General features: G+C 45.4%; 1 protein-coding gene across 3 annotated transcripts in view; it reads right to left on the reverse strand.

The window, feature by feature from the left end:
* lztr1 (leucine zipper like post translational regulator 1) overlaps positions 1-17580 on the reverse strand; it is a 75597-nt gene extending 58017 nt beyond the window's left edge. For 2 of the 3 annotated variants that reach the window (XM_070887610.1, XM_070887612.1), the window contains exons 1-6: positions 17330-17580; positions 12282-12344; positions 10089-10145; positions 8936-9015; positions 4612-4720; positions 1624-1707 (exon numbers count right to left, since the gene is read on the reverse strand). In XM_070887610.1, the coding sequence (XP_070743711.1) occupies positions 1624-1707; positions 4612-4720; positions 8936-9015; positions 10089-10145; positions 12282-12344; positions 17330-17478 (542 nt within the window). In that variant the 5' untranslated portion in view covers positions 17479-17580. Of the gene's footprint in view, positions 1-1623; positions 1708-4611; positions 4721-8935; positions 9016-10088; positions 10146-11391; positions 11461-12281; positions 12345-17329 lie in introns of those variants that run through there. The other variant, XM_070887611.1, reaches the window with a different exon arrangement.
* Positions 17581-24048: the final 6468 nt, after the last annotated feature.

Here is a 24048-nt window from a genome sequence, read left to right on the forward strand (position 1 = left end):
ATTACATTTTTAATCCCCTCGTCTAAATCATTAAGGTTCAATGTAAACAGCTGGGGCTCCAGCACAGAACCTTGCGGTACCCCACTAGTCACTGCCTGCCATTCTGAAAAGTACCCATTTACTCCTACTCTTTGCTTCCTGTCTTCCAACCAGTTCTCAATCCACGTCAGCACACTACCCCCAATCCCATGTGCTTTAACTTTGCACATTAACCTCTTGTGTGGGACCTTGTCGAAAGCCTTCTGAAAGTCCAAATACACCACATCAACTGGTTCTCCCTTGTCCACTCTACTGGAAACTCCTCAAAAAATTCCAGAAGATTTGTCAAGCATGATTTCCCTTTCACAAATCCATGCTGACTTGCACCTATCATGTCACCTCTTTCCAAATGCGCTGCGATGACATCCTTAATAATTGATTCCATCATTTTACCCACTACCGATGTCAGGCCGGTCTATAATTCCGTTTTCTCTCTCCCCCTTCCTTTTTTTTTTAAAAAGTGGGGTTCCACTCCATAGGAACTGATCATGAGTCTATGGAATGTTGGAAAATGACTGTCAATGCATCCACTATTTCCAAGGCCACCTCCTTAAGTACTCTGGGATGCAGTCCATCAGGCCCTGGGGATTTATCGGCCTTCAATCCCATCAATTTCCCGACTAATAAGGATTTCCTTCAGTTCCTCCTTCTTACTAGACCCTCTGACCCCTTTTATATCCGGAAGGTTGTTTGTGTCCTCCTTAGTGAATACCGAACCAAAGTACTTGTTCAATTGGTCTGCCATTTCCTTGTTCCCCGTTATGACTTCCCCTGATTCTGACTGCAGGGGACCTACGTTTGTCTTTACTAACCTTTTTCTCTTTACATATCAATGGAAGCTTTTGCAGTCCGTCTTAATGTTCCCTGCAAGCTTCCTCTCGTACTCTATTTTCCCTGCCCTAATCAAACCCTTTGTCCTCCTCTGATGTATTCTAAATTTCTCCCAGTCCCCCTGCTATTTCTGGCCAATTTGTATGCCACTTCCTCTGCTTTAATACTATCCCTGATTTCCCTTGATAGCCACAGTTGAGCCACCTTCCCTTTTTTATTTTTACGCCAGACAGAGACTTGCTCATTCATCCTTTTTGAAGGCCAAAAAGCCAATTTTTTGGTTCTTACTTTTCACGGAACTCAGCTCTCTAACACTAGGGATCAGCCTAATAACCCATCACTTCAGTGCTTCCAGGGACTGGCCGTTACCCTTCGACCTCAGGCAATATATGCAATCCTGATGCAAGCAAATTCATGGCAAAGCCATGCCACGTAAATTTTATCAAGTCCCAATTTTCTGTCTTAAATTTGCAATGAGCAGTCGGTCTAGAAATAGAAGGCAATCATATTGTTAAATAATGTCTGGTTACAGTCCACACACAGTAACAAGGAAAACCAAGCTGGATATGGTCCTCACAGTTAGCCTTATTACATGGTGCCTGGTTCTGTATAATGTTTTAGTCCATCGTGATCTTATGCCTGACAAGAATATAGTATAATTGGATATTTGAGTGCCAATTGCTGGTCAATGTTGTAATTTAAACCAACAAGCTAGCACTTTAAGAAACTGTTCTCATTTAGTGTCCACCTTACCTTGCATTACCGTCGTAGCCCGCAAAGATCCAGAGTTTGTCGCTATAAACTGTGGCTCCATGAGCTGATCTTGCAACTGGCAACCTGCATTAAAAATACATTTTCCAGCTGAAAATTTCTATGTAACAAATCAGTAAATTACTCACTGTTATAGACATGCAGCAGTATTTGCAGAGCATGAGACATATATTCATCTAGCAATGGACCACCATCAAGGAGTTACAGCACATATCCAGTTGAGGAGTTCAGATGGTTTACATATGAAAGAGGTGCCTGAAGAGTGGGCTACAAGCTAGGATTCTAATTAAGGAGCAGATGATGGCATGAAGCTTTAATGGATTATAGCAATCATCTGAAAGAAATAACTCATACATAGATGCTTGTGGGTTGCTGTATTGTTTTGATAGTGATGTGTGTCCTGGCAGACATGAATGACTAGTCTGTTCGCATTGTGATTCCGGGAGGAGCTCCTCGGCCACAGGGTGAAGACGATTGAGGAGAACTCGAGCGACAACTTTCCCAGTGGCTGAAAGCAGGGAGATCCCTGTAGTTGCCGCAGTTGGACTTTTCCCCCTTTTAAAAAATGGTCACAATCACTGTATCTGAGATCTCCCAGCATGCTCTCCTCCCTCGAGATGAGAGAGATGAGGTCATGTATCCGCCTCTCCGCCATATTTTAGTGCCTCAGCAGGGATTCCATCCACACCTGTAGCCTTGTTATTCTTAAGCTGTTGTATGCCTTTGCCAACCTTGTGCAACGTTGGAGTTTCACTGAGTTGGTGGCGGGTGGCATGCTGCAGGATGGAATCGAGAACACTCGAGTCAAAGGCAGAGTCTTGATTGAGGAGATCTTGATTGATCACAATGCGGATTTCGTCCCCTACGGGGCACAACAGACATGATCGTTACAGCGCGCTGGTTGCAGGAAAAATGCAGGGAGCAGCACCAGCCCTTATACATGGCCTTTTTCGATCTTACAAAGGCCTTTGACACTGTGAACTATGAGGGTCTATGGAGTGTCCTCCTCCATTTCGGATGCCCCCAAAAGTTTGTCTACATCCTTCGCCTGCTTCACGATGACATGCAGGCCGTGATCCTTACCTACTGATCCATTACAGACCCAATCCACGTCCAGACCGGGGTCAAACGGGCTGCGTTATCGTTCCAACCCTCTTCTCAATCTTCCTTGCCACCATGCTCCACCTCACAGTCAACAAGCTCCCCGCTGGAGTGGAATTAAACTACAGAACCAGTGGGAAGCTGTTTAACCTACGCCGCCTCCAGGCCAGGTCCAAGATCACCCCAACCTCTGTCATTGAGCTGCAGTATGCGAACGATGCCTGCGTCTGTGCACATTCAGAGGCTGAACTCCAGGATATAGTCAATGTATTCACTGAGGCATATGAAAGCATGGGCCTTACGCCTAACATCCGTAAGACAAAGGTCCTTCACCAGCCGGTCATCGCCGCACAGCACTGCCCTCCAATCATCAAGATCCACGGCGTGGCCCTGGACAACGTGGACCATTTCCCATATCTCGGGAGCCTCTTATCAACAAAGGCAGACATTGATGTGGAGATTCAGCATCGCCTCCAGTGCGCCAGTGCAGCCTTCGGCCACATGCGGAAGATTGTTTGAAGACCAGGCCCTCAAATCTACCACCAAACTCATGGTCTACAGGGCTGTAATAATATCTGCCCTCCTGTATGGGTCTGAGGCATGGACGATGTACAGGAGGCACCTCAAGTCACTGGAGATATATCACCAACGATGTCTCCGCAAGATCCTGCAAATCTTCTGGGAGGACAGGCGCACCAACATAAGTGCCCTCGACCAGGCTAACATCCCCAGTATTGAAGCACTGACCACATTCGATCAGCTTCGCTGGGCAGGCCACATAGTACGCATGCCAGATACGAGACTCCCTAAGCAAATGCTTTATGCAGAGCTCCTTCATGGTAAACGAGCCAAAGGAGGACAGCGGAAACGTTATAAGGACACTCTCAAAGCCTCCCTGGTAAAGTGCGACATCACCATTGACACCTGGGAGACCCTGGCCGCAGACCGCCCGAGGTGGAGAAAGTCCATCTGGGAGGGCGTTGAGCTCTCTGAGGCTCGAAGCAAGGAGTATGAAGAGGCCAGGCGCAGGCAGTGGAAGGAGCACGCGGCAAACCAGCCCTACCGACCCCTTCCCCCGACAAATGTCTGTCCCACCTGTAACAGGGTCTGTGGCTCTCGTATCGGACTGTTCAGCCATCAAAGAACTCACTTTGGGAGTGGAAGCAAGTCCTCCTCGATTTCAAGGGACTGCCTATGATGATGAGTCTGTTCCATATATTTGATGTAGAATGATATCCATATTGAAGGGATAAATTACTATAAAATGTACACTTATTAGGTAATAATCCAGTTAAATGACCAAATATATATTGAAGTACATTTTACAGGTTTTGGCTTGCATTCTATACAGGAGTGCACTATCTCAAGGGTGGAGATGGGAGTGAGGGATTCAAAAGATAAATCACCCCGTGGCACATTAACACTCTTCCCCATTCCTGGTCATAATAAAATAGTCTTGGGGAGGGTTTTGTGCTGACCTTCTTGCAGACAAACGTGCATGCAGTGGAGGACAATTAAGAAATGGGAATTTTAAATCATATATACACAGGCTTTGCCATTTATTTTTTAAACCTGTCTAATGAAAGTAAGTCAGCTACAAAATTTGGATAAAGTCACACCACGTCATTAAGTTGCTAGAGTGGTAAAACATGCACCTATATATCTGGTTTCCAACAGGTGACAAGCAGTCTCAGTCAATTAAAGGCGATTTGAAGTTTACCCAGAACATAAATCCTTGCAGCACAGGAAGAAGCTTCATTATAACATCTTATCACACCTATCCCTACACCCCCAAACTCACATATATCATGGTGCTAAATGTTCTCCTTCAGAATGGTCAGCATCAACACAATAACTGACAAACCTCACCTGCCCTCTACTTTCCATTCTGTCCACTGGCCTGTGGCAAACTTGTACTCAAACAGATCATTCTTGTTCTGCAGGTTGGAATTGGAATAAATGTCTCCAGTGTAGCCACCTATTCAGGGAAAGATAACTCATGATCATTGTTGAACTGTAGGCATCATAACCCAGGTCCCTTCTACCTGTACCAGAACATTGCTTCCAGCTTTGAACTACACATTAATTTTTCAACACGATTTGCAGAATCTAACTATTCTGGCTCAATTGTAGCACTCACACCTGAGTCAGAGGGTTGTGGGCCAAGACCAACTCCAAAGCCTTGAGCGCATAATCTCGGCTGATACTTCAGTGTTGTACGGAGGGTGTACTGCACTGTCGGAGGTGCCATCTTTCAGATGAAACATTAAATCGAGGCTCTGTCTGCCCTCTCAAGTGGATGTAAAAGATCCCATGGCACATTTCGAAGAGGGACAGGGGTGCTCTCCTCATTTCCTGGCCACTATTTACCCCTACTGTGTTCACCCTCCATTACAACAATGACTACAACTCTAAAGTACTTCATTGATCGAGAAATCCTGAAAGGCGCTGTATAAATTCAAATTCTTTAACTATACAAATCCTTATCTCCCTTACAATGGGCCCAACATTGGCCATGACTTGAATCAATTTTTTTGGAATAAGTTGTTTTTTCTGGCTTAAGTTAAAAAATGCCACTTTCCCCCCAAAATTTGCTCCAGAGTAAGTCAGTTAGGTACAATTTTTTTTAGGTCAGTTTTTTTTTCATAAGGGGGCGTAACCAGACAATTATGCCAGATTTGGACATTTATGCCACTTTGGCCAGCAAAAACTTACTCCAAATCCACTTAGGTCAGTGTATGTGGCCAGCTCTGAAAAGCCTTGCAGGCAGTGAAGAAAAAGCAATGCACATTCGGCAGACATTATAGGGCAGGGAAAGGAACTGGAGAGGACCTCAACAACCAAGCACCAAACATTGCAAGGAAAAGCTCAAACAATTAAAATACTAATAAAAATGAAGTAAATCCTACCGGAGAAATACGAGCTACTGGCCGCAATGTCATGGGGGGAGGGAGGAGGGCGTAGCCAGAGAGAGAGAGAGAGAGAGATGCTGGTATACAAAACAATCTTTCTCTCCCACAACCCTCCCAAAACTCTCCTCCTCCTCCTCCTCCTCCCCCTCCCCCAATCAAAAGTCTCAAGCACAGCCACAAAATAAAAAAGAGAACCAAAGTCCTACCTCGCCCGGGAACTCAGCGGGCCGGCCGGCCGGTGCGGGAGGCCACTCGGCCAGGGATAGGGTACGGCGAGAACGGGCAGCCCTTCGGCCGGGGATAGGGGCTGCGAGCATCAGGTCCTGCTCACAGCCTACAGAACACGCTGGGAGGGCAGGAGCATGTGCGCTGATGCCATCAGTGCTTTCTGCGCTGGCCTGTTGCTCCGCACCCACCCTCCCCCCTTCAGTCTCCACGCCACGCCACGACTCTGGGGACTCCGAAGAGCGGTCAGGATGGGGCCCCTTTTTTCTGGCGCCCTTTCCAGCGCGCAAAGTCAGCACACTTCAGGTCAGTACGCCGAAAAAACGGCTTGGGCAATGTTGGGCCCAAAGAGTCATTATAACTGTATTAAAATAACAGCAACATAATTTAAGGTTCTTTTTCTTGGCATAGGTTTTTTCCAGGTTTTGCAAGATCTGATGTTAATTTAATAAAAACCTCAACACAGCAACATAAGAACATAAGAACATAAGAATTAGGAACAGGAGTAGGCCATCTAGCCCCTCGAGCCTGCTCCGCCATTCAAAAAGATCATGGCTGATCTGGCCGTGGACTCAGCTCCACTTACCCGTTCGCTCCCCATAACCTTAATTCCCTTATTGGTTAAAAATCTATCTGTGATTTGAATACATTCAATGAGCTAGTCTCAACTGCTTCCTTGGGCAGAGAATTCCACAGATTCACAAGTACCTGTAAACTTCCCAGTGAGAAAATCCGCTTGCAATGCCAATGAATCAGCCCATTGCCTCACATTAAAGCTACGATATTTACTCAAGTGCACAAACAATTTATCTACTGTCCGAAATCACAATTTCAGGAAGTTAGCATAAATTAAGGCAGGATTCAGAGCACCCTTCATTGTTCCATTGGTAGTTGCTTTTGTTTAGAACAAATTACAGTATGTTATTATAGGGCCCAAGTTTCGGGTCACGCCTAGAACAGCGCAGCCCCGACCTGGACACCCGTTTTTCGCGCCACAAAGTGCGCCTAAAAAATACTTTCCGATTCTCGGCTCCCTGCAGGTCCTCTGGAGCTGGGCGCGGCGCAGCACGAGCTGTGGGGGGCAGAGCCAGGTCCCTGCGCTGAGAACAGTGCCGGAACCTCTGCACATGCGCTACAGTGGGCAGGCATGGGCAGTAGCTCCAGGCAGCCAAAACTGTGTGGGAGGGGCCCGAAGCACGCAGCCCCTAGCCCTGGCCGAATGGCCTCACTGGGGCTGCGTGGATAAGGCTGCCTCGCAGGCCCAGCTCCTGCTTCCTTCCGACCGGACCCGCGCTCCCCCCTCCCCACCACCCCGGACCGGACCCGACCCCCGGACCGGACCCCTCCCCCCCTCCCCAATGGACCTGACCCCTGCCCCGGACGACCCCCCCCTCCCCCGGACCCGACCCGACTCCCCACCCCCGACCCGACCTCCGGACCGGACCGGCCCCCCCCGCGGGACCCCGGACCCGACTCGACACCACCTACCTGTAAATCCAGTGCTGGGGGCGGGCCCCGCCCGAAGTCTTGGGTCGGGCCCGTTCAGCCTCCCTCTCCTTTCTCCTCTCCCTTCTCTCCCTCCCCCTCTTCCTCCCCCCCTCTTCTACCCCCCCTCTCTCCCACTGCCCCCCTCCTCTCGCTGTCAGAAACACAGACACTGACAGACAGAGAGTGAGACACAAACAGACAGACAGTGATAGAGACACTGACAGAGACACACTAAGGGCGGCATCTCAGCACGCTGTTGGAGGGCTCCCGGTGCTGCAGTCGGTAAGTAGAAAATTTTTATTTATTGATTTTTAATTTTTTTTTTATTTTTTATTAAATTTTTTTGCTTGATTTATTGGTTGATTTATTGATGTATTTATCATTTATTATTGATGATGGCTCTTTATTTGTAAAACTGAAGTGTTTAATGTTTGTAAACTTCCCTTTAAACCCCCACCCCCACCCCCCCATTCCCTATGCCTGATTTGTAACCTACGCCTGATTTTCTAAGTGTTGACAAGGTTTTTCTGAGCGTACAAAAATCTACACTTACTCCATTCTAAGTTAGTTTGGAGTATGTTTTCACTGCCTAAACTTTCAAAACGGGCGTAAGTGACCGGACACACCCCCTTTTGAAAAAAACAATCTGTTCCAAACTGAAACTGTTCTTAACTGACTAGAACTGGAGCAAACTAAATGCCGAGAATTGCAATTTCTAAGATACTCCATCCTAAACCAGTTGCTCCAAAAAAACAGGAGCAACTCAGGCTGAAACTTGGCCCCATAGTCTCCCTGCATCGTTATGTTGAAATCAAGACTGGAGTGATCTCCTTTAGTCTAACTTTCTTACACAGGACCTCAAAATTGAAACTCCTTCCTTATACAAATCTTCCCTTCGACAATTTACAGGCATGTGAAACACAAGCATGGTAGAAGCCAAGTACTGTTTTTTTTCAAACTTAATCTGACTAATGTCCTGGTCTTTTCAATTCACTGCTGTCCTGCATTATAGATCTATCAAAAATCCAGTCCCAGTTACCTGAAAAACATTTTGCTAGAAAAGGGGTCAGGTTGCAAACTCTTACTTTGATTATATGTTTCAATGTGGTGCCTTTAGTAAATTGCTTAAGACATATTTTTCATTATTAATAATCAACAGAGGGCTAGAACAGCAATGCTATTGGAATCCTTCTGGTGGTGCAATTGTACAGAACATTTAGATCGGAATCAGAATTCACACATACAGGAAAAATATACAGAAAAGACAAGGTCTAGGAGCACCGCCAGTGTAGAATATTTTAATGACAATAATAAGCATGCGCCAGTTACTTTCCACTGATCGGTCAGGACTCTCATTCGCTAATGCTGGGTGAGGCATGAGGGGGAAAGGCAAGAGGGATGAATAAAAAAGGGCCTCAAGATTAGATTAGTGTGATCATTTTCTCTAGCTTTAGAACAGTGACCAGATATATTCAACTGTCAGAATCTAAAGTTAAAGATGAAATAAGTCACCCGAGAGCAGAAATCCATGACGTATCCCCAGAACCCTGCCCATTAGCGTGACTTACCAAACACAAACATGCTGCTTCCGTACACAACAGCTGAGTGATGGTATCTAGGTGCAGGTGGAGTCCCTGTTGTGAAAGCCCTGACCAAGAAAGCCAGAAACAAATCAACATCGTTTTCAATGTTACTAAGAACTACTCTTTAAAATAAAATCAACAGACAACAAAAGTTAGTTGCATAACAGCAAAGCTCTTATATTACACACTGTGGAGTAAACATTGGAAACACACTAGCAAGTTGGTATTGATTATTTTCAAGATCAATGACTTGCAATATTCACCAAAAATTGACGGATCGACTGGTAGAAGTCCTGGATCCTACGCAATAAATTTGATTTATTCAACCACCACAAACCAGTGTCCCGATTATTTGCAGATAATGGGCTACCATTAAAGTGCCCATTGGTAGTGGCCAATTAAGGTTCACCTGACCCCACTGGCAGTAAGATTTTTTTTTCATCAAATGCACAATTAAGTTATATTATGGTCCTTAAATGCTGGACTGAATACAGATTCCAGTTAGCCAAAATGACCTAATCCAGTCGCAATTTCAGTGTTGGTGAAGATCTTATTTCAGAGTAGGATATCACCAACTTTCACTCATCGACTCTGGACATCAGAAGAGAGCAAGAGGAAATAGTGATCCCTTAACATTGGACCATAGGAAAAGATAAAATCATGGGAAGAGAGAAAGTGAGAGAGAAAGAAAGAAAGCGAGAGAGAAAAAGAGAGAGAAAGAAAGCGAGAGAGAAAAAGAAAGAAAAAGCGAGAGGGAAAGAGAAAGTAAGAGAGCTAGAAGGGAAAGCAAGTAAGTGAGAAAGAGAAAGAAAAAGCAAGAGGGAAAGGGAAAGAGAAAGCAAGAGGGAGAAAGAAAGTATTCAAGTAGTCAATCCTGGATCATACGATACATCAGGTCTCCTACTGTCCTATTATGTATCACCCCCGACCCCCCACTTTTCCACACCATTGATGGTGGAGGCCTCAGCCACCTTCATCTTACTATCTGATCTCCCTCCAAAACCCATTTATTCTATTAAATCTTTTGGTCACTCTTCCTGGGCCAGAATCCCACTTCCTCATGCTGATTTGTGAAGCCTCTTGGGCTTTTCATTTCCATTCAAAGCGTTGTATAAATGCATATTGTCGCTGTACAAACCTGCACCAAGAGCAGTCCTTCACATCAAATCTTAACAGGTCATTTAACATGTTCTTTCTGAAAAAAAAACAAGAGAGCTGAAAGATCATTCAACGTGGAAGGTCAATTCGGTTTCATTGGGTTCCCTCCCTTCCCCTCAAGCAATACTTTTTTGTGTATCTGAAGGATTCACCTACACCCATGCTGCAACAATACTAAAATCGATGCTGAATTATGCTATAGAGCAGTGCAGCAATCTGCAAATGCCTTTTGGTATCTTTAACAAATTATACTTACCAACTTGGCCTTTTTTTTTTTTATTGGCAAGTACTTGACTTCCAATGCTCAAAGGATTTCAAATGATGCCAAAAAAAAAATTGTCCGCAGTGTTCTAGAGTCCTTCAAATCCTGTAAAATTCAATAATGCCCAAGTGCACAAGAACACCCTGATCATGTTCTTGTCCTGTATTTTACAGCTATATTAGACTGGAAAACAAATGGTTATATTTTCATCTCAACGGAATGGGGCTATTCTATTTAGTTCATGCAGATTAGCACACTTAAATTTGACAGATTATTTGTGCCAATGGAAGAATCATCTGCACTAAAAGTTTCAAAAAGCTAATTTATTGCTAGGCTTGAATGCAAGCCAAACTGAGGGGTGAAATGTTCTTTGCTAGTTTGAAAAGGGCCTCTTATGATTTTGAGATACAATCAACTCAGCAATTCTGAGTAGGTGCAAATCTATAGAACAATTCATCAAAAATGTACAATCTCTTTCAGAAAGAACAGAAGATCACGTGGAGCAGTGTTGAGGGAGCTTACCATCTAACTAGCTCATATTATTGCTCTCCTGGAAGTGACATGAAACTTTATCCTACATACAACCTAAACAGTAACTGGCCTGCAAGTATCTGATGATAGCCCAGCAGTTAATGTTCAAAATAACGTCCTGAATAAAAGCACGCAACCCAGCACACCGAATTTTACTCTTTAAAAAGTACACAACTCAGGCAATCTCACGTTCTTTAACCACTGGACCATGGGTCAGTGTAGCGGCCCACTTACTCTGCATGAAACCCATGGTATATCCAACCTGAAAGGACTGAAAACTGACACCTGGGGCAAAAAGGAGGAAAAGTGTTCCATTTCTCAACATGAGCATCCCAAAAATATAAGATTAAACTTGCAAATACTGTTGGTTTCCATGCCACCATTTACATTATCTGCTGCGATGGAATAAGTGCAAATTACCCGACATGTCACTGCACAATATTCATTGTAGATTCACAAACTCTAGTACATCTCCTGTGGTGCTGCTTACCGCAAGTCAAAGGAAATTGCTCTACAAGGACAGGAACATTATCCAGAGATCAATTCCTCTTCAGGCATCCTAGGGTCAATTAGAAGGCAAGTGATAGCTCTCTCTCTCTCTCAATTAAGAGGTTGTAAATCGCTCGCCCCTTCCAGAGGTCAAAAAATGGCAGTGTGAAATGACTGGCTGTTATTTCTCTCTTACGATTGCTTTGCATCTGTAACAAAGTGTGACATCTCAAGTATGATGGTCATGTGTTTATTAGTTTAGTGAATCTCCTGTGGCACTGATCCAGATTAGTCAAAGTACACACTGTTTTATATGTACACCATGTAAAACAATGTTATACGCTGTAGCAGCAGGATAAATGTGTGACTATAAACGGATGCAAAGAAAACATTGGTTGAGTTAATACACTGACCAATTAAGAGAAAGTAGATATTGTGGCAGGACTATTTTCTGTTTTGTTGGAGAGTTTGTCGGTACATTCCAAGTGGTTGCCTTTGTTCATGTGTACACAATTTTTTTTTACATTATAGATTTAATAGGTTGGAACTGCTAAAGATCTTCACTAGGAGAGTACTTCCTTCCATGCACCTCTGCTCAATTGTTAACATCCAAATCGTCTATTCTGAAAATAGTTGCAACAGCAACTGCAACTCAAACTCAGCCAGCCCCATCCGTCTCTGTAAGGTCCAGTGATAAGCACAATACATATCACTGCACCAAATGCTACCCTGCTCATTAGGTCTATAATTGTGGTGCATCATATTGGGTTGACTCAATATACATACACACTTAAAAATCAGCTTTGGTTCTAGAATTGTTTCTATATCTACATGATGCATTTTTAAAAATTATTGGCTCACGTTCCTCAATGGGATTAGTTCAGTACATACCCGTTGTCCCCTCCAAACACATAGATTGCATCCTTATAGGCCACAACAGTATGCTTGCTTCGTCTGAAGAGAGAGAACACAAGCATCAATAACAATTCCACAGGGTAAATGTCTCAATATTTTCACATACAAAAGGAGATCCTAGATAATTGTCCCTAAATACTGAGCTAACACATATTGAACGTCACTCTGAGGGGGACCAGCTGCAACAGTGGAACTCACCCCTTCCACCTCTCAGATCTGAAATGGGAGTTTATTTATTAATGCCAGTGAAGGGAAGTGGGTTACAGCAAAATTTATAGGGGAACTGGTTACTAACGAAGCCCACGGGATTACTGAGGGACTTGTGGTAAGAAGCATTTACAAAGCACTTTTCACAGCCTCAGGACGATCAAAAGCCTTTTACAGCCAATTAATTATTTTTGTATAGACACTGTTGTAATGTAGGAGGGGGTTACTGAAGGATTCATAGGCGAGAGAGAATGTACTGAAGAGTTTGGGCTTACTAATGGTTTGTGTGAGGATTATTAAGGGAGTTATATGTAGTATGGGGTTTATTTGGAGGGATTTTGTATGCAGTAAGATGATTATATGGGGTTATTGATGGATTTGTATACAGTATGGGGTTTATTGAGGGATTATCATGAATGATACACAGAAGAGGCTATGGGGCCCATCATACCTGTGCCGACTCTTTGAAAGCTATCCAATTAATCCCACTCCTTTGCTCTTTCCCCATAGCTCAGTGATTTTTTTCTCTTCACGTATTTATCCAATTCCCGTTGGAATGTTACTATTGAATCTGCTTCCACCACCCTTTCCAGATCACAACTCGCTGTGTAAAAAACATTTCCTCATGTCGTTGCTGGTTCTTTAGCCAATCACCATAAATCTGCATCCTCTGGTTACCGACCCCACTGCCACTGAAAACAGTTTTGCCTTATTTACTCCATCAAAACCATTCATGATTTTGAACATATATCAAATCTCCCATTAATCTTCTCTGCTCTAAGGATAACAACCCAGCTTCTCCAGCCATTCAAACATAACTAAAGTTCCTCATCCCTGGTACCATTCCAGTAAATCTCTTCTGCACCCTCTGCAAGGCCTTGACATTTCCTAAAGGTGCCCAGAATTAAACACAATACTCCAGCTGACGCCTAACCAGTGTTTTATAAAAGGTTTAGCATAATTCCTTGAATTTTTGCTCTATGCCTCTATTAATAAAACCAAGGATTCCATTTTTAACAGCCTTCCCAACTTGTCCTGCCACCAAAGATTTGTGTACACACACACACAGGTCTCTCTGTTCCTGCACCCCTTTTAAAATTGTACCATTTAGTTTATATTCCCTCTCATCCTTCCTGTAAAAATGCACCACTTTACACTTCTCTGTTAATTTGCATCCACCACATGTCTGCCCATTTTACCAGTCTGTCTATATCCCTCTGATGTCTGTTACTATCCTCCTCACTGTTTACAACATTTCCAAGTTTTGTATCATCTGCAGACTTTGAAATTATGCCCTATTTATCCAAATCCAAGACATTAATATATGGAGCAATGGTCCTAATTGTGACCCCTGGGGAACATCACTGTACACTTCCCTCCAGTCTGAGAAACAACCGTTGACCAGTACTACCTGCTTTCTATCTCTTAGCCAATTTTGTACCCACAGTGCCACTGCCCCGTTCATCCCATAACCTTCAATTTTGCTAACAAATATATTGTTTGGTACTTTATCAAACACCTTTTGAAAGTCCACCCACACCTTCATAAACCTACCCATCACTTCATTAAAAGAACTCAATCAAGTTAGTCAACACAATTTGCCTTTAATAAATCCATGCTTGCTGTCATTTATTAACTCATATTGTTCCAAACAACATTTAATTTTGTCTTAGGTCATTGCCTCTAAAAGTTACCCACCACCGTTAGGCTGACTGGCCTGTAGTTGCCCTGTCCTTTTTTTAAAAACAGGAGTGCAACATTTGCAGTCCTCCAATCCTCTGGCACCACTCCCATATCAAAGGAGAATTGGAAGATTGTGGCCCGAGCCTCCACTATCTCCACCCTTACTTCCCTCAGAAACCTAGGATGCATTTTACCCAAACCAGGGACTTTTCAACTTTGAGCACTGCAAACGTTTTAAGTACTTGCACTATGATATCCAATTTCTCTACCACCTCCTCCTTTTCCGTTACACTGGCAGCATCATTTCCTTTAGTGATGACAGATGTAAAGTATTCATTTAGTACTTCAGCCATGCCTTTTGCCGCCTCCACAGTAAGATCTGCTTTTGGTCCCACATCAGTCCCACCATCCCTTTGACCAGCTTTTACTACTTGTAGGTTTATAAAATACTTCTGGGTTCGCTTTTATGTTACCCACTAATCTATTCTCAGACACTCTCTCTGTCCCTCATTACCTTTTCCAGTTCTCCTCTGTACTTTGCATTCAGCTTGGATCTCTACTGTATTATGAGCCTGACATTTATCAAAAGCCTCCTTTTTCAATTTCATTTATTCTCTATACCTTTAGTCATCCGAGGAGCTCTAGCTGTGGATGCCCTTCATTTTCCACTCATAGGAACGTGTTTAGTCTGCACCTGAACTATCTTCTTTGTGAAGGCCTCCCATTGCTTATTTACTGTTTTACCTGCAAATCTTAAGACTCCAATCCATCTGGCCCAGATCTCCAACTCATTGAAATTAGTCCTCCTCCAGTTGAGTAGTCCTCCTCCAGTAGTCCATAACTACTCTAAACCTAATGTTATCGTGATCACTGTTTCCCCAAGTGTTTCGCTACTGAAATATGATCCATTTGCCCCAATTCATTCCCCAGAAGAGATCTAGCACTGCATCCTTCCTCGTTGGGCTGAAAACATACTGATCAAGAAACTTCTTGTGGACACGCCAGGAATTCTTACCCCTCTTTGACATAGAAACATAGAAAATAGGTGCAGGAGTAGGCCATTCGGCCCTTCGAGCCTGCACCGCCATTCAATGAGTTCATGGCTGAACATGCAACTTCAGTACCCCATTCCTGCTTTCTTGCCATACCCCTTGATCCCCCTAGTAGTAAGGACTACATCTAACTCCTTTTTGAATATATTTAGTGAATTGGCCTCAACAACTTTGTGGTAGAGAATTCCACAGGTTCACCACTCTCTGGATGAAGATGTCTCTCCTCATCTCGGTCCTAAATGGCTTCCCCCTTATCCTTAGACTGTGACCCCTGGTTCTGGACTTCCCCAACATTGGGAACATTCTTCCTGCATCTAACCTGTCTAAAATCGTCAGAATTTTAAACGTTTCTATGAGATCCCCTCTCATTCTTCTGAACTCCAGTGAATACAAGCCCAGTTGATCCAGTCTTTTTTGATATGTCAGTCCCTCCATCCCGGGAATCAGTCTGGTGAACCTTCGCTGCACTCCCTCAATAGCAAGAATGTCCTTCCTCAAGTTCGGAGACCAAAACTGTACACAATACTCCAGGTGTGGCCTCACCAAGGCCCTGTACAACTGTAACAACACCTCCCTGACCCTGTACTCAAATCCCCTCACTATGAAGGCCAACATGCCATTTTCTTTCTTTACCGCCCGCTGTACCTTCATGCCAACCTTCAATGACTGATGTACCATGACACCCAGGTATCGTTGCACCTCCCCTTTTCCTAATCTGTCACCATTCAGATAATAGTCTGTCTCTCTGTTTTTACCACCAAAGTGGGTAACCTCACATTTATCCACATTATATTTCATCTGCTATGCATTTGCCCACTCACCTAACCTATCCAAGTCACTCTGCAGCCTCATAGCATCCTCCTCGCAGCTCACACTACCACCCAACTTCGTGTCATCTGCAAATTTGGAGATACTACATTTAATCCCCTCGTCCAAATCATTAATGTACAATGTAAACAGCTGGGGCCCCAGCACAGAACCTTGCGGTACTCCACTAGTCACTGCCTGCCATTCTGAAAAGTACCCATTTACTCCTACTCTTTGCTTCCTGTCTGACAACCAGTTCTCAATCCATGTCAGCACACTACCCCCAATCCCATGTGCTTTAACTTTGCACATTAATCTGTGTGGGACCTTGTCGAAAGCCTTCTGAAAGTCCAAATATACCACATCAACTGGTTCTCCCTTGTCCACTCTACTGGAAACATCCTCAAAAAATTCCAGAAGATTTGTCAAGCATGATTTCCCTTTCACAAATCCATGCTGACTTGGACCTATCATGTCACCTCTTTCCAAATGCGCTGCTATGACATCCTTAATAATTGATTCCATCATTTTACCCACTACTGAGGTCAGGCTGACCGGTCTATAATTCTCTGTTTTCTCTCTCCCTCCTTTTTTAAAAAGTGGCTACCCTCCACTCGATAGGAACTGATCCAGAGTCAATGGAATGTTGGAAAATGACTGTCAATGCATTCGCTATTTCCAAGGCCACCTCCTTAAGTACTCTGGGATGCAATCCATCAGGCCCTGGGGATTTATCGGCCTTCAATTCCATCAATTTCCCCAACACAACTTCCCGACTAATAAGGATTTCCCTCAGTTCCTCCTTCTTACTAGACCCTCCGACCCCTTTTATATCCGCAAGGTTGTTTGTGTCCTCCTTAGTGAATACCGAACCAAAGTACTTGTTCAATTGGTCTGCCATTTCTTTGTTCCCCGTTATGACTTCCCCAATGACCTTTACATTGTAATTTTTCTAGTCTATATTAAGATAATTGAAATTTCCCCACATTTTTCAAAAATGTGCCTGCAAATTTGCTCTTCTATTTCCTCCCACTTGGTGGCCTGTAATGTACACTCAGCAGCACAATAGCTGCTCTATTGTTCCTTTAGTGTGGGGTTATTGAGGTATGTGGGTGCAGTAAGGCGTTTATACGGGATCAGAAGAGGTCATGGTGAGAGGGCTTTATGGTGATCCTAACGGGTGGTTTGGGGGAAAAGGACACATTAAAGGGGACGAGTAAGTGGAAGAAGCTCCCGACTGGATGGATTGAAGCCGCTGCCGTCGGCTCTCGTTACCTGGCTCCCACAAACTCATCGCAGGGCGGCAGCCTCCGCCAGCGGTGCACCGTCTCGAAAGGCCCGAAGTTCAGGGTCAAATATTCGACACTGTCCGAGCAACTGTGATCGAAATCCACGCTTGGGGCCACCTTCGACTTCCCCTCCATGGCCCCGGAGACAACGGCCAGAGTCTCTGTCGCCGCCACTTCCGATTTCCTTTCAGAGAAATACCGGAGCCCGCAGCAACAATCCCGCCGCCATCATCGCCAGCGGCCGTCTCAAGCCGCCAGATCGCAGGGCTGGCCGGGAGATGGAGTCCCATTGGGCCACGCGTGCCGTAAACCAATGGGATGCGTGTGGATAAAGGACTACAACACCCACAGTGCATCTAGCGCCGCGCGGACTGTCGGGATCGAAAGATGGCCCCGAGAGACAAGGAACTGCAACTCCCACAGTGCACCGCGTGGGAAGGTCTGTAATGGGGTGGAAGGGAGGAGAGAACTTCCCTTTTGTTCTTTTTTCCACTCCCCCTTACACTTCCTTAAGAATCTGTTACATTTCGAACTTTTGCCACTTCTGATGAAGGGTCATTGACCTGAAATGTTAACTCTATTTCTTTCCACAGATGCTGCCTGACCCGCTGAGATTTCCAGCATTTTCATTCTTTATTTCAGTTTCCAGCATCCTTAGTATTTTGCTTTTGCAATAGATCAGATAGGGATGTGCTTATTTGTACTGTCAAAATGGCCACCATGCTCCACCCTTTGTCTATGATTGGTCCCATAAGAACACAAGAAATAGGAGCAGGAGTAGACCATTGGCCCCTTGAGCCTGCTCCACCATTCAATAAGATCATGGCCGATCTGATGATGGACTCAGCTCCACTTCCCTGCCCACTCCCCATAACCCTTTACTCCCTTATTGCTCAAAAATCTTTCTATCTCCGCCTTAAATATATTCAGCGACCCAGCCTCCACAGTTCTCTGGGGCAGAGAATTCCATAGAATTACAACCCTCTGAAAGAAGAAACTTTTCCTCGTCTCTGTTTTAAATGGGCGGCCTCTTAGTCTGAGACTATGTCCCCTGGTTTTAGTTTCCCCTATAAGTGGAAATATCCTCTCTGTATCCACCTTGTCGAGCCCCCTCATTATCTTATATGTTTCAATAAGATCACCTCTCATTTTTCTGAACTCCAATGTGTATAGGCCCAACCTACTCAACCTAACTTCATAAGTCAACTCCCTCATTTCTGGAATCAACCTAGTGAACCTGGAGGATAAGCCACATGCTGAAGTTTCACAGGAATGTGTAACTGGAACCGCCCATCCCAAGGTTTCACTGACTTTGCAAATTGTAACTTGATCCACTTTGACTTCATAAGAACACAAGAAATAGGAGCAGGAGTAGGCCATACGGCCCCTCGAGCCTGCTCCGCCATTTATTATGATCATGGCTGATCTGAAGTGACAGAGGGCAGAGCTCCCCAAAAGACAGCAAGGGCCAACCAAAGTGCCTTACCCCAGTCCAAGTGCATGCCTCCCCCAGCCCAAGTGCCTTACACCAGTGCAAGTGCATCCTTCCCGCCCCACCCCATCATAGATAGGGCAGGCATTGTGTACGGATTGTTAACAGGTCTATTGGGTATGAAGTGAATAGTGACAATGTCGTGACTTCTGGATATCATCCATTCCAACGATGTTCCTTGTAGGGGGTTGGAAGAACATAAAAAATAGGAGGAGGAGTAGGCCACCCGGCCCCTCGAGCCTGCTCCGCCATTCAATAAGATCATGGTTGATCTGATCGAGGACTCAGCTCCACTTCCCTGCCTCCTCCTCATAACTCTTTACTCCCATATCGCTCAAAAATCTGTCTATAGCGGCCTTAAGTATATTCAATGACCCAGCCTCCACAGCTCTCTGGGGCAGAGAATTCCATAGATTTACAACCCTCTGAGAGAAGAAATTCCTCCTCATCTCAGTTTTAAATGGGCGGCCCCTTAATCTGAGATGATGTCCCCTAGTTTTAGTTTGCCCTATGAGTGAAAATATCCTCTCTGCATCCACCTTATCGAGCCCCCTCATTATCTTATATGTTTCGATAAGATCACTTCTCATTCTTTTGAACTGCAATAGACCCAACCTACTCAACCTATCTTCATAAGTCAACCCCCTCATCTCCAGAATCAACCTAGTGAACCTTCTCTGAACAGCCTCCAGTGGAAGTGTATCTGTTCTTAAATACAAAGACCAAAACTGTACGCAGTACTCCAGATATGGCCTCACCAATACCCTGTACAATTGTAGCAGGACTTCTCTGCTTTTTACTCTATCCCCTTTGCAATAAAGGCCAACATTCCATTTGCCTTCCTGATTACTTGCTGTACCTGCATGCTCACTTTTTGTTTTTCATGCACAAGGACCCCAGGTCCCACTGTACTGAAGCACTTTGCAATTTTTCTCTATTTAAATTATAATTTGTTTTTCTAGTTTTTCTGTCAAAGTGGATAACCTCATATTTTTCTACATTATACTCCATCTGCCAAATGTTTGCCCACTCACTTAGCCTGTCTATATCCCTTTGCAGATTTTTTGTGTCCTCCTCACAAATTGCTTTCCCACCCATCTTTGCATCATCAGCAAACTTGGCTACATTACACTCGATCCCTTCATCCAAGTCATTAATATAGATTGTAAATAGTTGAGGCCCCAGCAATCCACTAGTTACGGTTTGCCAACCAGAAAATGACCCATTTATCCCGACTCTCTGTTTTCTGTTAGTTAGCCAATCCTCTATCCATGGTAATATATTACCCCCAGCCCCGTGAACTTTTATCTTGTCAGTAACATTTTATGTGGCATCTTATCGAATGCCTTCTGGAAATCCAAATAAACCATATCCACTGGTTCCCCCTTATCCACCCTGCTTGTTACATCCTCAAAGAACTCCAGCAAATTTGTTAAACATGATTTCCCTTTCATAAAACCATGCTGACTCTGCTTGATTGAATTATGCTTTTCCAAATGTCCTGCTACTGCTTCTTTAATAATGGACTGCAGCATTTTCCCAACGACAGATGTAAGGCTACATAAGAACATAAGAACATAAGAATTAGGAACAGGAGTAGGCCATCTAGCCCCTCGAGCCTGCTCCGCCATTCAACAAGATCATGGCTGATCTGGCCGTGGACTCAGCTCCACTTACCCGCCCGCTCCCTATAACCCTTAATTCCCTTATTGATTAAAAATCTATCTATCTGTGACTTGAATACATTCAATGAGCTAGCCTCAACTGCTTCCTTGGGCAGAGAATTCCACAGATTCACAACCCTCTGGGAGAAGAAATTCCTTCTCAACTCGGTTTTAAATTTGGCTCCCCCGTATTTTGAGGCTGTGCCCACTAGTTCTAGTCTCCCCGACTAGTGGAAACAACCTCTCTGCCTCTATCTTGTCTATTCCTTTCATTATTTTAAATGTTTTTATAAGATCACCCCTCATCCTTCTGAACTCCAATGAGTAAAGATCCAGTCTACTCAATCTATCATCATAAGGTAACCCCCTCATCTCCGGAATCAGCCTAGTGAATCGTCTCTGTACCCGCTCCAAAGCTAGTATATCCTTCTTTAAGTAAGGTGACCAAAACTGCACGCAGTACTCCAGATGCTAGTATAGTTGCAGAAGGACCTCCCTGCTTTTGTACTCCATCCTTCTAGCAATGAAGACCAACATTCCATTCGCCTTCCTGATCTATTGGTCTATTGTTTCTTGCTTTTTGTCTGCCTCCTTTTTTAAATAGGGGCGTTACATTTGTGGTTTTTCAATCCGCTGGGAACGCCCTAGAATCCAGGGAATTTTGGTAGATTACAACCAATACATCCACTACCTCTGCAGCCACTTCTTAAAAGTAACCGAGGATGTAAGACATCAGGTCCAGGGGACTTGTCCGCCTTTAGTCCCATTATTTTACCGATTTAGTGATTGTATTAAGTTCCTCCCTCCCTATAGCCCTTTATTATCCACTGTTGGGATATTGTTTGTGTCCATGAGGGTCGTGATGTTCCAGGTCCCGAACTTCATGTTAGAGGAGTGGAAGTTGCCTGTGCGTGAGTTCTTTTAATGTGGGGTGGCCGTTGCACACCGGCTACCACACAGGCTTAGCTGAGCAAGGTTTTGATCCAGTAGCAAGTGGGTCCAAGACGACTGGAGACCAGGCTCTGCTGTATGAGCCTAATTGCCTATGGCGAGATGTTGGCCGCAAGCTCGGCGCAACCCCAATAGCGACAGGCCGGGATGCCGCACCCTATAGTTGCCCGGGTACTTATACGCTTTGATATCGACATCGCTGCCCTAAGCAAGACCCGCCGGGCAGGGGAAGGCCTGCTCAAGGAATAAGGTGGAGGTTACACCTTCTTCTAGAAAGGGAAACCAGAGGAAGAACGGCGCCCCCACGGAGTCGGCTTTACCATCAAAAACGAGCTGGTCGACCGCCTCAAAGACTCCCGCTGTGGGGTTACCGAACGCTTCATGACTCTTCGACTCACCCTATCCCGGAATCAATGCACCACAGTCATTAGTGCGTACGCCCCAACACTCGATGCACCAGATGAGACCAAAGAGGGTTTCTACTCCAACCTCGAAAAACCCCTGTCCTGCCTCCCCAAGGATGACAAACTGATCCTCCTCGTTGACTTCAATGTCAGGGTTGGAAAGGACACAGTCCTCTGGGGAGGCGTGATTGGCAGAGAGGGGGTAGGGAAAGCCAACTCCAGCTGTACTCAACTGACAAAATGTCTAGAACATAAACTTGTCATCACCAACACCTTGTTCCGCCAGAGGGACAAATACAAGACATCGTGGTAACACCCTCGCTCCAAACACTGGCACATGCTCGACTATGTCATCATCTGAGCCAAGGATCGCAAGGATGTGCGCATCACCCGCGCCATGACAGGAGCTGGCGAATGCTGGATGGACCACCGCCTAATCCGATGCATCATTGACATCATAGCCCCAAAGCGGAGGTGGCAGCAGAAGCAGTGCCGCAAAAAAAGTCAATGACGGGGCACTTAAAGACCCAACTAAGAGAGCCCTATACAGTCAGCGCTTCACAGCTAACCTGGCATGCCTTGATGACCCCGAGATGCAGAATGCCCACAGCGCTTGGTCTACCCTCCAGGTCTTCATAACCACTGCCTGCAAAGAGATGCTCGGTCACTCAACCAGAAAACACCAGGACTGGTTTGATGAGAATGATCAGGAGATCCAAGAGCTAATAGATTGCAAACACAGTGCAATTCTGAGCCTTAAGCAACAACCCAACTCCGGAGCAGCAAAGCAACATTACAGGCGGCTCAAGGCTGAGATTCAACAAAAAACCTGGGACCTAAAGAACAGATGGTGGATGGAGAAAGCACAGGAGATACAGCAGCTGACTGACAGCCATGATGTGTGTGTGGATTCTTCATCGCAGTCAAGGCCACCTACGGCCCAAACACTCAAGGCCCCACTCCACTGTGGGCCAAGAATGGGGAAACACTCATCAAAGACACCGAGGCAGTCAGGGCCCGTTGGAAGGAGCACTTCGAAGATCTCCTCAACCGAGACTCTGCCTTTGACGGGATGGAGTGTACTCGACTCCATCCCGCAGCTGCTACTCGCCACCACCTCATTAAAACCCCAACACTGCACGAGATAGGAAAAGCCATAAGGCAGCTTAAGAACAACAAGGCTTCGGGAGCGGATAGAATCCCTGCTAAGGCACTGAAGTATGGTGGAGAGGCACTACTGGCGTGAATACCTGTCCTCATCTCTCTCATCTGGAGGGAGGAGAGCATGCCGGGAGATCTCAGAGATGCAGTGATCGTGACCATCTTTAAAAAAGGGGACAAGTCCGACTGTGGCAACTACAGAGGAATCTCCCTGTTATCAGCCACTGGGAAGGTCATCGCCAGAATCCTCCTCAACCTTTTTCTCCCGGTGGCTGAGGAGCTCCTCCCAGAGTCGCAGTGCAGATTTCGTCCCCTTCGGGGCACAACGGACATGATTTTTGCAGCGCGACAGTTGCAGGAAAAATGCAGGGAACAGCACCAGCCCTCACACATGGCCTCCTTCGACCTTACCAAAGGCCTTTGACACTCAACCGCAAGGGTCTATGGAGCGTTCTCCTCCGTTTCGGATGCCCCCAAAAGTTCGTCACCATCCTCCACCTGCTCCACGACGATATGCAGGCTGTGATCCTTATCAACGGATTCATTACAGAACCAATCCACGTCCGGACCAGGGTCAAACATGGCTGCGTCATCACCCCAACCCTCTTCTCAATCTTCCTCGCTGCCATGCTCCACTTCACAGTCGACAAGCTCTCCGCTGGAGTGGAACTAAATTACAGAACCAGTGGGAAGCTGTTCAACCTTCGGCGTCTCCAGGCCAGGTCCAAGATCACCCCAACCTCTGTCGTCAAGCTGCAGCACGCGGACGACGCCTGCGTCTGCGCACATTCGGAGGCTGAACTCCAAGACATAGTCGATGTATTTACTGAGGCGTACGAAAGCATGGGCCTTACGCTAAACACCAGCAAGTCAAAGGTCCTCCACCAGCCTGTCCTTATCGCACAGCACTGTCCCCCAGTCATCACGGCGCAGCCCTAGATAACGTGGATTACTTCCCATATCTCGGGAGCCTCCTATCAACAAGGGCAGGCATTGACGACGAGATCCAACACCACCTCCAGTGTGCCAGCGC

Source organism: Pristiophorus japonicus, chromosome 8 (assembly GCF_044704955.1).
Source record: "Pristiophorus japonicus isolate sPriJap1 chromosome 8, sPriJap1.hap1, whole genome shotgun sequence".
Classification (NCBI taxonomy): domain Eukaryota; kingdom Metazoa; phylum Chordata; class Chondrichthyes; family Pristiophoridae; genus Pristiophorus; species Pristiophorus japonicus.